Source organism: Pipra filicauda, unplaced genomic scaffold (assembly GCF_003945595.2).
Source record: "Pipra filicauda isolate LSUMZ 115617 unplaced genomic scaffold, ASM394559v2 scaffold1093_size54856_pilon, whole genome shotgun sequence".
NCBI classification, from domain to species: domain Eukaryota; kingdom Metazoa; phylum Chordata; class Aves; order Passeriformes; family Pipridae; genus Pipra; species Pipra filicauda.
This window is the reverse complement of record NW_024103533.1, coordinates 22696-36245: the sequence shown is the minus strand read 5'-3', so window position 1 is coordinate 36245 and position 13550 is coordinate 22696. Positions and strand designations below refer to the sequence as shown.

At 64.3% G+C, this 13550-nt stretch overlaps 1 protein-coding gene across 1 annotated transcript in view; it reads right to left on the bottom strand.

The window, feature by feature from the left end:
* Window positions 1-13550, bottom strand: part of SEMA6B (semaphorin 6B) — a 28588-nt gene that overhangs the window by 3639 nt on the left and 11399 nt on the right. Inside the window, exons 2-12 of the mRNA XM_039380906.1 lie at window positions 8276-8423; window positions 7265-7394; window positions 6432-6492; window positions 6262-6324; window positions 5808-5909; window positions 4782-4872; window positions 4582-4701; window positions 3800-3888; window positions 3462-3679; window positions 3224-3355; window positions 1237-1386 (exon numbers count right to left, since the gene is read on the bottom strand). Coding sequence (XP_039236840.1) covers window positions 1237-1386; window positions 3224-3355; window positions 3462-3679; window positions 3800-3888; window positions 4582-4701; window positions 4782-4872; window positions 5808-5909; window positions 6262-6324; window positions 6432-6492; window positions 7265-7394; window positions 8276-8399 — 1280 coding nt within the window. The 5' untranslated portion in view covers window positions 8400-8423. The remainder of the gene's footprint in view (window positions 1-1236; window positions 1387-3223; window positions 3356-3461; window positions 3680-3799; window positions 3889-4581; window positions 4702-4781; window positions 4873-5807; window positions 5910-6261; window positions 6325-6431; window positions 6493-7264; window positions 7395-8275; window positions 8424-13550) is intronic.

The following is a 13550-nucleotide window of genomic DNA, read 5'->3' as shown; positions in this document are numbered from 1 at the left end:
GTGGGGTGGGGACAGGGCGGGTCTGGGGGTGGGTGGGAGTGGGAGTGTCCCCAGGGAGGGGGGCTGGGACCCTCCCCGATGAGGGACAGGGTGTGGTTGTCCCAGAGTGGGGAGTCCCCAGGGGGTGTGAGGGGTTGTGCGGATCCCAGATGGAAACGAGCCCAGGTCCTGGCCAGGACCCAGCCAGACCCATCCCAGATCCTACTCGGGATCCTGCCCACATCCTGCCTGGATATAGCCCGGATTCCACCCAGATCCCGGCTGGCATCCAGCTCAGATCCCACTAAGGAACCAGTCCAGATCCTCCTCAATCACTCAGTAGGATCCCAGCTGGTCCCCAGCCCCCATTCCAGCCCCACATCCCTGTTCCAACCTTGTGTCCCCATCCCTATATTCCCATTCCCATCCCTGTATCCCCATCCCCATTCCCATCCCATGTCCTCATCCCCATCCCACATTCCAAACCCCATTCTCATTCCTGTATCCCCATCCCCATCCCATGTCTCCATCCTCGTTCCCATCCTTGTATCCCTGTTCCCATCCCATGTTCCCATCCTCGTTCCCATCCTTGTATCCTTGTTCCCATCCCTTGTCCCCATTCCCACCCCATGTTCCCATCTCTGTATCCCTGTCCCCATCCAGTGTTCTCATTCCCATTCCCATCTCATGCCCCCATTCCCATCTCATGCCCCCATCCCCATCTCATGCCCCCATCCCCATTCCCATCCCAGGTCCCCATCCCCATTCCCATCCCTGTATCCCCATCCCTATTCCTACCCCTGTATCTCCATCCCTATTCCCATCCCTGTATCCCTATCCCCATCCCACATCCCCATCCCCACTCCCGTATCCCCGTTCCCACCCTGTGTCCCCATCCCCACCCCGTGTCCCCATTCCCACTCCCATTCCCATTCCCTGTCCCTATTCCCGCTCTCCCCCGCCTGCCCTGCCGGCGGGAGCCGCGGCCCGAGAGCGCCGCTTGATTAATTCCCCATCAAGCAGCAATTAAGGCAGATTTAATTAGGACGAGACAATCTCGGCTGCAAAGTGCAGGAGATTTATCAGCTCTGCCGGTGCTCCCGGCGCTGGTACACGCGGGCCGGGGCAGCGAGGGAGGCTCCGGGCCAGCATTCCCAGTCCCCCCTCGGGGCTTCCCCAGTGCCCCCAGCATTCCCAGTCCCCCCTCGGGGCTTCCCCAGCGCTCCCAGCATTCCCAGTTTCCCCCCGGGCACCCACCGGCTCATGGTGCGGAGGATCCAGGGCGCGTTCCCCAGGGCCGGCACCGCCTCGTCCATCAGCGGGTGTGTCTTGACGAAGTTGAGGATCTCGTCGGGGAAGGCGCTGGAGGAGTTGTAGCGCATCCCCGGGGCCGCGCAGCACCCCGGCCTGCGGGCGGGGCACGGCTCAGGGGCGGTGACACGGCTCAGGGACAGTGACACGGCTCAGGGGCGGTGACACGGCTCGGGGACGGTGGCACAGCACAGTGACAGCGGCCACAGAGCCGGACTGGCCTGTCCCCAGCCTGTCCCAAACCCGCCTGGTACTGGCCATGGTTATCACCATCCCTGTCCCCATTCCAGGGAGTACTGCTCCTGACTGTCACCATCCCTGTCCTCATCCCTGTCCCCATTCCAGGGAGTACTGCTCCTGACTGTCACCATCCCTGTCCTCATCCCTGTCCCCCATTCTAGGGGGTATTGGTGTCACCATCCCTGTTCCCATCCCTGTCCCCATTCCAGGGAGTACTGCTCCTGGCTGTCACCATCCCTGTCCTCATCCCTGTCCCCCATTCTAGGGGGTATTGGTGTCACCAACCCTGTTCCCATCCCTGTCCCCATTCCAGGGAGTACTGCTCCTGGCTGTCACCATCCCTGTCCTCATCCCTGTCCCCCATTCCAGGGGGTACTGGTGTCACCATCCCTGTCTCCATCCCTGTCCCCATTCCAGCTGGTTCTGGCTGTCCCCATCCCTGTCCCCATTCCAGGGAGTACTGCTCCTGGCTGTCACCATCCTTGTCTTCATCCCTGTCCCCCATTCTAGGGGGTACTGGTGTCACCATCCCTGTCCTCAGCCCTGTCCCCATTCCAGCTGTTACTGGCCATGGCTTTCACTGTTCCTGTCCCCAGCCCTCCTGGTACTGTCCATGGCTGTCACCATCCCTGTCCCTATCCCTGTCCCCATTCCAGGGGGTCCTGGTGTCACCAACCCTGTCCCCCTTCCAGCTGGTGCTGGTCCTGGCTGTCACCATCCCTGCCACTGTCCCCTTCCCTATGTCCACTCCCATCGCTCTCCCTGCAGGTACCACCCCCGGCTGTCCTTGTCCCCATCATCATTCCCATCGTCATCCATGTCCCTGTCCCCATCCCCACCACCCTCCCTGCAGGTGTCCAGCCCGGATTCCACCCAGATCCCAACTGGGATCCAGCTCAGATCCTACAAAGGAACCAGCCCAGATCACCCCCGATCACTTGGCAGGATCATTTCTGCCCCATCCCTCTCCCCATCCACAGCCCTGTCCCCACCCCTGTCCCCATCCCTGTCCCTGTCCCCATCCCTGTCCCTGTCCACAGCCCTGTCCCCATCCCTGGCCCTGTCCCCATCCCTGGCCCCATCTCCATCCATGATCACAGCGATCCCATCACTCCCGTTGCTTCCCTTTCTCCCTGCGGGTCCCAGCCCTGGCCCCAAGCCCTCTGTCCCCCCTGCTTGTCCCCGTCCCCATCCCTGTCCCTGTCCACACCCCTGTCCCCATCCCTGTCCCCATCCCCATCCCTGTCCCCATCCCTGTCCCCATCCCTGTCCCCATCCCCATCCCTGTCCCCATCCCTGTCCCCATCCCTGTCCTCATCCCCATCCCTGTCACCGTCCCCATCCTGTCCCCATCCCATCCCTGTCACCATCCCCATCCCTTCACCGTCCCATCCCTGTCCCCATCCCCATCCTGTCCCCGTCCCATCCCTGTCCCATCCCCTGTCCTCATCCCCATACCTGTCCCCCGTCCCCATCCCTGTCACCATCCCCACCCTGTCCCCGTCCCCATCCCTGTTCCTGTCCCCATCCCTGTCCCCATCCCTGTCCCCATCCCTGTCCCCATCCCCATCCCCGATCACAGCAATCCCATCACTCCCGTTGCTTCCATTTCTCCCCGCAGGCCCCAGCCCTGGCTGTCCCTGTCCCCAACCCCTCCGTCCCTTCCTGCCTGTCCCCATCCCCGTCCCCTCACCGTGGCTTTGGCACCATGTCCTCGGGCACGGGCGTCCAGATGGACTCGGGCGACTTCTGCTCGCGGAACCGCCCCTCGAACACCGCGGCCACCTGGGCCATGTCGAAGGCGCAGACGGCCGAGCCGGGAATGCTGCGGGGACACGGGATGAGCATCCCAACCCCTCCCGCTTCCCCCACGCCCCCCAAGTCTCCCAGGAACCCCCGGGGGTCTCCGTGGGGGCACCGGAGCCTCCGACCTGTTGGCGGGCGTGGAGAAGACGGCGAGAACCACGGGGCGCCCGTCCAGCTCCAGGATGTCCGTCACGGCCTGGATGACGTTGAAGTAGAAGTGGGAGTCGCCCGGCACAGAGCAGTTGAGCCGAGCCTTGAGGAAGGAGGTCCACTGCTTCTCCAGCACCCGCTGGGAGCCCCCCATGTCGTTCTTGCACACCCGGGCCACCCGCGACACCACCACCTGCGGGGCGGGCACCCATCATCACCCCGTCCCTGTCACCACCACGGGCGGGATCACAGCGTGGTTCAGGTCGGAAGGGACCTTGAAGACCACCCATTCCAGGTGGGATGTGTGTCCCACCTTCTCCAGGTAGTTGAACTCCATGGCGATCTCCCGGAAGAAGAAGTAGACGTGGCTCCTCCACTCCACGGCGTGCACGAAGTAGGGCTCTGCGGGCACGGAGGGATCGTTGGATCCCAAATGTTAGACATGAGAAAAGAAAACCCGCTAGGTTTAGACAGAAAACCTCGAGTCACAGAAGCTGGGGCAAAAAAACCCCTTTTTTAGTAACTTCATCGCTGTGGGTTCTTCCTGCACAATGGAAGAGACTCCTTGCATGATGTTATCACCATACCCTGATTGGATCGACCCCTGCAGAAGACCCATCGTGTTTTATCTCTCCTTTTGTGTTTACCTGTCCCCCCTGTAAAATCCCCCAAGTTAGGGTGGGTTTCTCCCATGAGGTAATTCCTGAGACCCCCAAGATTTGTCACACCTGGTTTTTCCCTTCCCTCGTCTCTGGAAAGCCCCCCAGTTGTAATAGAAGGAATATGCAAGCCCCCCCTTGAATATGTAAACCACGAACCCTTTAAATACCCTTTAAATACCCTTTAAATACCCTTTAAAAAGTTGTGGACACAATAAAGGATTCCAGTTTTGAATATGTAAACCGGGAACCCTTTAAATACCCTTTAAATACCCTTTAAGTACCCTTTAAGTACCCTTTAAAAAGTTGTGACCCCAATAAAGGATTCCGGTTTTCTACCTCCCCTGGGATCGAGATGGCTTATTGACCTTCTCGAGCGGGGTCAGGGCGGGGGGGACAGGGGGCCCGTGTCCCCCCCGGGGTGGGGGACACCCACCTTTGAACCACTTGGAGTCGTGTTTGACGGTGCGCAGGGTGGGGCTGTCCCCGAGGCTGCGGTAGATGACGGCGTCGATGGCCAGGAAATCCGTCACGGTGGCCGTGAAGAGCATCCCCCCTGCGCGGGAGGGGGGTCAGCGGGGCCGGGGGGGGGGGACACACCGAGCCCGCGGTGACACCCCCGGGGCCACCACCGACCTGTGAACAGGGCCACGTTGGCGTGTTTGGGGTCGTAGGGACACCGGGCCATGCCGCTGATGTTGTCCCCGACGGGCTCCAGCGTGTCCATCTGCGGGGGGGGGGACACGGGACGGACGTGAGGACACGCCCGGGCACGGGGGTGACCCCCGGGGGCCCGTCCCAGCAGGGAGGTGGCACAGATGGGGTTGAAGGTGTTGGTGCCGCAGCCTCTTCCCGTGGGTGCCCCCCTCCTGCCCTCACCCCAAAGCACCCCAAACCCCCTCTACCGTGGCTGTCCCCCTCTGGCCTTCACCCCAAAACCCCTCTGCCTTGGGTGTCCCCTCATTCCTAATCCCAAAATTATCCCAAACCCCCTCTGCCATGGGTGCTCCTTTTTCCTTAACCCCAAAGCACCCCAAATTAAACCCCTCCCTGTGAGTGCCTCCCTTCTGTCTTCACCCCAAAATCCCCTTCCCATCTGTGTCCTCTTCATGTCTTCACCCCAAAACCACCCTTCCCATGTGTGTCCCCCTCCTGCCTTCAGCCCAAAAACCCCCTTCCCGTGGCTGCCCCCTCTCCTTGCCCCTCCCAGGCCCCCTGGCAGGGGATGCCCGTTCCCGGGGGGTGCCCATCCTGAGGGGTGCCCATCCCAGGGGATGCCTGTTCCAGGGGGGTTCCCGTTCCCGGGGGATGCCCATTCCCGAAGGGTGCCCATCCCGAGGGGGTGCCCATCCCGGGGGGTGCCCCTCCTGGGGAGTGTCCGTTCCTGAGGAATGCCCATTCCCAAAGGGTGCCCATCCCGGGGGGTGCCCCTCCTGGGAGGTGCCCGTTCCTGAGGAATGCCCATTCCCGAGGGGTGCCTGTCCCGGGGGGTGCCCATCCCGGGGGATGCCCATTCCCGAGGGGTGCCCGTTCCCAGGAGATGCCCATTCCCAGGGGATGCCCATCCCAGGGGATGCCCATCCCGGTGGGTGCCCATCCCGGTGGATGCCCGTTCCCGGGGGATGCCCATCCCGGTGGGTGCCCGTTCCCGGGGGCGCTCACGCTGTAGTTGGCGCAGACGGGGTTGAAGGCGTTGGTGCCGCACACGAACAGGAGGCTCTCGTTCCTCACCAGCAGCACCTTCACGAAGTTCCGACACTCTGCCTGCGCCGGGGGAGGGGGGATCGTTACCCCTCGGACCCCCCCCCGAACCCCCCAAACCCGCTCAGACCCCCCCGGCCGCGAGGGGAGGGTTTGGGGAAGGGAAGGGGAGGGAAGGGAAGGGGAAGGGGGGGATGTTCTCATCATTTCTGGCTGCCGAGAACGGGCTTTGCGGCCCCGAAGAATTAATTACCGACCTAATTAAGCGGCCGATAAATCAGAGGCTGACGGGCTGGCGGAGGAGTGGGGAGGGGACAGCGGGGAGGGGACGGGGCGGCCTCGTCTGTGTGACGGGGGGGGGCACAGAGGGGGCTCAGACCCCCCCAGGAGGGTCGCAGCCCCCCCACCCCCGTACCTCGTGCTTCCCCTTCATCCGGCAGATGCTGATGTCGTGCTGGTTCGAGCGCCACGTCAGCTTCTGGGGGGGTGGGAAACCAGCGTGGAGGAGCCGGCGGCACCCCCCGGCACCCCCTTGGCACCCCCCGAGACCCCCCCGAACCCCCCGAGACCCCCCCCGGCACTCACCCGGTGGTAGCGCAGCTCCCCCGCCCCGCTGGGCTCCAGGCTCACCCGGTACACGTTGTCCCTGGGGAGGGGGACACCGGTGTCACCACCCCCCCGTTGGGATGTGCCCCCCCCAGGGAGGGGGTGTAGGATCCCCCCCGGGAAGGTTTTGGGGTGCTGGGGTGGGCTCTGAGCACCCCCGGGGTAAGGGTAGCCCCTCTGGAGCTCCCCAACATCCCAAGGTTGATTTTGGGGTGCCCCAGGGCAGGTGACACAGCCAAGAGGGTTTGGGGTGCCCACCCCCGTGCAGGGGAGGTTTTGGGGTGCTGGAATGGGCTCCTTGGGTAAGGACAGCCCCTCTGGAACCCCACAGACACCCCATGGTAAGTTTTGGGGTGCTGGGGTGGTCAATGAGCACCCCCGGGGTAAGGACAGCCCCTCTGGAACCCCCCAAACACCCCATGACAGATTTTGGGATGCCCCGGGGCAGGTAGTGGGGTGTTCTTCAGTAGAGAGGGCGTGGGGTGCCCATGCCCACGCAGGGGAGGTTTTGGGGTGCTGGGGTGGGCTCTGAGCGCCCTCAGGGTAAAGGCAGCCCCTCTGGAGCCCCCCAAACACCCCAAGGTTGATTTTGGGGTGCCCCAGGGCAGGTGACACAGCAAAGAGGGTTTTGAGTGCCCAACCCCGTGCAGGGGAGGTTTTGGGGTGCTGAGCACTCCCAGGGTAAGGAGCCCCACAAACACCCCATGGTAGGTTTTAGGGTGCCCTGGGGCAGGTAGTGGGGTCTTCCCCAGCCAAGAGGGTTGGGGGTGCCCCCCGCCATGCAGGGGAGGTTTTGGGGGGCTGGTTCTCACCTGTCCCCGATGAAGAGGGTCCTGTTGACCTTGAGGATGCGCTGGATGTTGAGGCGCTGGGGGATCCCCCCCTCGGGCCCCCCCGGGCGGCTGCTGCCGTGCCCCACGAACACGGGGTAGTGTTTGACATCTGGGGGGGCACAAGGGGGGGTCACACGGGGCCCAGGGCACCCCCACACAGCCCAGGAGACCCGCGGGGGCACCTCCCTCCCACCCTCACCCCAAAACCCCTGTCCCTGGGCGCCCCTCTCCTGCCTTCACCCCAAAAATGCCCTCCATCGGTTCCCCGTCCTGTTTCACCCCAAAGTATCCCCAAACTCCTTCCATGGGTTCCCCCCCCTCCTGCCTTCACCCCAAAGTACCCCAAAGCACCCCAAAACCCCCTCCTATGGGTGTGCCTCTCCTACTTTCACCCCAAAACACCCCAAAGCACCACAAACCCTCCTCCCATGGGTGTCCCCCTCCTGCCTTCACCCCAAAACCCCCTCCCATGGATTACCCCTTCACCCCAAAACACCTCAAAGCACCACAAACCCTCCTCCCATGGGTGTCCCCCTCCTGCCTTCACCCCAAAACCCCCTCCCATGGATTACCCCTTCACTCCAAAACACCTCAAAGCACCACAAACCCTCCTCCCATGGGTGTCCCTCTCCCGCCTTCACCCCAAAACACCCCAAAGCACCCTAAAATTCCCTCCCATGGCTGCCCCCTCCTGCTTTCACCCCAGAACCCTCTCATGTGGATTACCCCTTCACCCCAAACCACCCTAAAGCCCTCTCCCATGGGTGTCCCCCTCCTGCCTTCATCCCAAAACCCCTTCCCATGGTTTGCCCCTTCACCTCAAAACACCCTAAAACCCCCTCCCCCAGGTGTCCACCCTCCTGCCTTCACCCCAAAGCATCCCCAAACCCCCTCAGGGGGTTCCCCCTCCTCCCTTCGCCCCAGACCACCCCAAACCCCTTCCCCTCCCCGTGCCAAGCCGTGCCCCCCTCGCCCCGGGTGGGCACTCACAGTCCGGGGGGGCCACGGAGATGGGCCCGGGCTCCTCGGGGAAGGTGGCCCACGCCGTCCTCTCGGCCACCACCAGCAGCAGGAGCAGGACCAGGAGCAGGGGGACACGGGCTGGTGGCCCCATGGTGGCCCCCGCCCCGGGTGGGACCTGCGGGCACGGGCAGGGCTGGGAGGGGCGGCTCCCACCCGGATCCCGGGGGTCCTCCCCCACCCCAGAGACCCCAAACCCACCCCCGGGGCTGGGGGCTGAGGGGGGACCGCGGGGCACGTGTCCCTTCCCAGGGGAAATTCCAAACGCGCCGGGAAAAGCAGGAAAAGCGGCTTCCAGCCCCCACCCCCCCCTCCTCCGAGCCCTCCCGGTGCCCGCCCGGCTCCGCGCTGGGGACACTGGGACCAGACTGGGGACACTGGGACCGGACTGGGGACACTGGGGACACTGGGAGCAGACTGGGGGACACTGGGACCAAACTGGGGACACTGGGACAGGAATGGGGACACTGGGACCAGACTGGGGGACACTGGGACCAAACTGGGGACACTGGGACAGGAATGGGGACACTGGGACCAGACTGGGGACACTGGGACCGGACTGGGGACACTGGGACAGGAATGGGGACACTGGGGGCACTGGGGACACTGGGGGCACTGGGGACACTGGGACAGGACTGGGGGCACTGGGGACACTGGGGGCACTGGGGGCACTGGGGACACTGGGACAGGACTGGGGGCACTGGGGACACTGGGACACTGGGGGCACTGGGGGCACTGGGGGCACTGGGGGCACTGGGGACACTGGGACAGGACTGGGGGCACTGGGGACACTGGGACACTGGGGACACTGGGGACACTGGGACAGGACTGGGGACACTGGGGACACTGGGGACACTGGGACCGGACTGGGGCCTTACTGGTGGCTTCTCACCGGCAGTGCTGGTGTGATGGCAGGGCTGGGGACGTGGGGACGTGGGGATATGGGATGTGGGGATGTGGGGATGTGGGGATGTGGGGACATGGGGACAGGGAGACATGGGGATATGGGGACAGACACAGGGACATGGGGGTGAGGACACACGGACATGGGGACACACGGACATGGGGACAGGGAGACAGGGGATATGGAGACACAGGGACATGGGGATGAGGACACAGGGATAGGGGGACACAGGGACATGGGGACAGGGAGACAGGGAATATGGAGACACAGGGACATGGGGATGAGGACACAGGGATAGGGGGACACAGGGACATGGGGACAGGGAGACAGGGGATATGGAGACACAGGGACATGGGGGTGAGGACACAGGGACATGGGGACAGGGAGACAGGGGATATGGAGACACAGGGACATGGGGGTGAGGACACAGGGATAGGGGGATATGGGGACACAGGGACATGAGGACATGCAGATATGGAGCCATGGGGACATGGGGACACAGGGACATGGGGACACAAGGACAGGGAGACATGGGGATATGGGGACACAGGGACATGGGGATGAGGACACAGGGACAGGGGGACACAGGGACGGGGTACATGGGGATATAGGGACACAGGGACATGGAAACATGAGGACATGGGGACACAGGGACATGGGGACACAGGGACATGAGGACAGACAGATGTGGAGATGTGGGGACACAGGGATGTGGGGACATGGGGACACAGGGATGTGGGGACACGGGGACATGGAAACATGAGGACATGTGGACACAGGGACATGGGAACATGAATACATGGGGACATGGGGACATGAGTACATGGGGACATGGGGACATGAGTACATGGGGACACGGAGACATGAGGACATGAGGATGAGGACACAGGGACATGAGGACATGAGGATATGGAGACACGGGGACATGGGGACATGGGGACACGAGACAGGGGACACAGGGACATGGGGACAACAGGGACAGGGGAACACAGGGATGTGGGGACAAGAGGGAAGCCAGAGAGACTTTTCCCCACCCAAAATGCCACCGGGATGGCCTGGAAAATCCTCCGGGACACATCGGAGCACCACGTGCCACAACAACCCCCTCCCGGCCAGCCCCAGTGCCACCACCCCCCTCCGTGCTGGGCCACCGTCCCCACCCTGTCACCGGCCCCGGGGGCTGCGGCCGGGCTGGGTAATTAGCAGCCGGGCAGGGAATTAATTGATCATTAATTCCACGGGCACGGGAAGGATCGAAGCGGCGCCCTCCTGGTGCCACATCCCCCGCGGGGACCGGGGACGGTGACATTGGGTGGGGCTGGGGGACACGGAGCCTGGGAGGCGGGACACTCATCCCCAGCCCCTCTGTGGTGTCACCAGCTCCAGGTAAGACCTGGCACTGCCCCCCTCCAGGTGCCCTCTGAGGTGCCACAGCCCCTGGGGACATCGGATGCCACCCCTGCTGTGTCACAGCCCCTGGGGAGGATGTGCCCCCAGGGGGACCTGGCCCTAATGTCACAGCCCTAGGGGACAACTGATCCCATCCCCAGAGTGTCACAGCCCTTGGGGACAACCGATCCCATCCCCAGAGTGTCACAGCCCTTGGGGACAACTGATCCCATCCCCACATTGTCACAGCCCTCAGGGACAACTGATCCCAACTCCACATTGTCACAGCCCCTGGGGACAATTGGTCCCATCCCCAGGGTGTCACAGCCCCTGGGGACAACTGATCCCAACTCCACATTGTCACAGCCCTTGGGGACAACTGATCCCAGCCCCACATTGTCACAGCCCCTGGGGACAATTGGTCCCATCCCCACATTGTCACGGTCCCTGGGGACAATTGGTCCCATTCCCACCTTGTCACAGCCCTCAGGGACAACTGATCCCATCCCCACCTTGTCACAGCCACAGAAACCCCCAACCCTGTCCCCACAATCTCAGGGACACCAACCCTGTCCCCACAAGTGTCACAGCCCCTGGGGACAACCGACCCCATCTCCGGGGTGTCACAGCCCCTGGGACACCCAACCCTGTCCGCAGGATGTCACAGCCACAGGGGACATCCAACTTTGTCCCCACGGTGTCCCCAAGAAGCAGGAAACGAGCCGTTTGTCACCCCCGAAAGCCACCAAATTTAACGTCCCCAAGCGCCAGAGGGGGGGAGGGAAGGGGGGACCCCAAAAAAGCCACCCGAGGGAAGGGCAGTGCCCGTCAGCCCCCCGGGAATTCGGGTGGGATTTGGGGAGGGGGCAGGGCGGGGGTCGCGCCGCTGCCTCGGGCGCCCGTAACCCCGAGCGGGGGGTCCGGTGTCACCGTCCCCCGGCCCGCGCGGTGACAGCGAGCGGGCACAGGGTAACCGGAGCCTCCGGCGCCATAAATGCCCGCGATTGTGCGGGAAAAGAAAAGGCAGCGGGAAGAGGGGGGCGCAGGGAGGAGCGGGACACGGCGGGGAGGGGGGCGGCCAGCAGGGAGGGGGGGGTGACAAACGGGGAGGGGGGTGACGAACAAGGAGCCATTCACGGCGGCGGCGGAGGACAGGGGACGGTCACACCGTGCGCGTCCCCAGAGCGGCTCTGCGGACGCTGAGGCGGCGGGAGGGGACAGGGGGATGTGTGGGGATGGAGGGGGGGTCTCCAGCCTGGATATCTCCGGCAGCGAGCAGCTGAACAGCCTTGGGAGTGTCCCCTGTCCCCGCTCCGTGCCTGTCCCCCCATCCCACAGCACGCTCGGCCACACAAACCTTAGCGGGGGGGGCTCGGGGGGGCTGCTTGACCTGTCCCACCCTCCCCCAGCATCCCCGCGACCCCCAACACGGGGGTGACGGGGCAGGAAGGGGGAGCAGCCCCCCAGTTCCCCCCCCCTCATGCTGCAACTCTCTGACCCCACAGAGGGGGGGTCTGTCTGATGAGGGGGGGGGGTCACGCTGCTCCCTTTCCCTCCCCTGTGGCCTCTCTCCCCCCCCCCCTCCCCTCACCCCCTCTGTGCCCACCTGAGCTCCTCCGGCCGCCTCCGCTGCCCCTACGGCACGGCCACCACTGTCCCCTCGGCTCGCAGGGGGGGTCCCGCGTGCCCGGCTCCCATAGCTGGGGGTGGGTCTCCCCCCTCCAGGGGTGGGTCCCCCCCAGACTCCGGGACGCCCCGACGGCGCTGGGGGCTCCGGTTCAGCTGTCACGTCACCCCCCCACCCCCCCCGCGACCCCCAGGGGAGGGGGGTCTGCGCCCCCCGCCCGCGCCAGGTGGGAAGGTAGGGCTGATGTCACCGTAACCGGAGCCACCGCCACCCCCCCCTCGCCACCCCCCGGCAGCTGTCACCGCAGCCGGGGACCCGGGGGGGGCACCCGCGGGACCCCCCGAGCGGCACCGCGGCGTCCCCACGGAAACGGCGGGCACGAACCCACCCGGTGAGACCCCCCCCGACCCACGGTGGGGACAGAGGGACAGCGGTGTCCCCTCATCCCCCCCGGGGCTCCCCCATCCTCATAAATCCAAAGGGAAAGGGGGGGGGTGTGCATCGGGAAGGGGGGGGAACACCAGGAAAGGGGGGAACACGCTGGAGAATGGGGGAGACACTGGGAAGGGGGATACTGGGAAAGGAGACACGTTGGGGAATGGAGGGGACACTGGAAAGGGGGATACTGGGAAGGGGGACACACGCTGGGGAATGGGGGGATACTGGGAAGGGCGGATACTGGGAAAGGGGACAAGCTGGGGAATGGGGGGGACACTGGAAAGGGGGATACTGGGAAGAGGGACGTGCTGGGGAATGGAGGGGACACTGGGAAGGGGGATACTGGGAAGGGGGACACGCTGTGGAATGGGGCGGACATAAGGAAGAGGGGAGGCTGTGGAATTTTTAAGCCCTAAAATCCCTTTAAAATACAACTTTTTTAGGGAGCACCCTCAGTATCCAAATCCCTTCCCGTTCTATTTGTCCGATGCCGGAACTTTGGGGGGAGTAATTTCCTCCAGAAAGCCCCCGGTGCCAATGAACCATCGGCAATTAGATATGCTAATGAGGTCATCACCCCCCCCCACACACACACACCCTTCGGCCCCCCCAAAATGTGGCACCCGCTCCCCAGGGCACCCCTTGCTCGGTGGGGTCACTCCCCATTGCCACGGGGGGGGGGTGTTTGGGGGTCACCACCCTAAAACTGCAGTGGGGACCCCACCAAAAACTGCCGTGGGGACTCCCCGCAAAAAAACTGCCTTGGGGACCCCCCCCAAGGCCCAGCTGCCGCCGCCGGGGCTGGGGGGGGGGTTCGGTGCCCCCCCGGGTTTCCGTTCGGGGGCCGGTTCAGATGGCAGAGCCAGGAAGCAGCTGTCCCGCGGCGC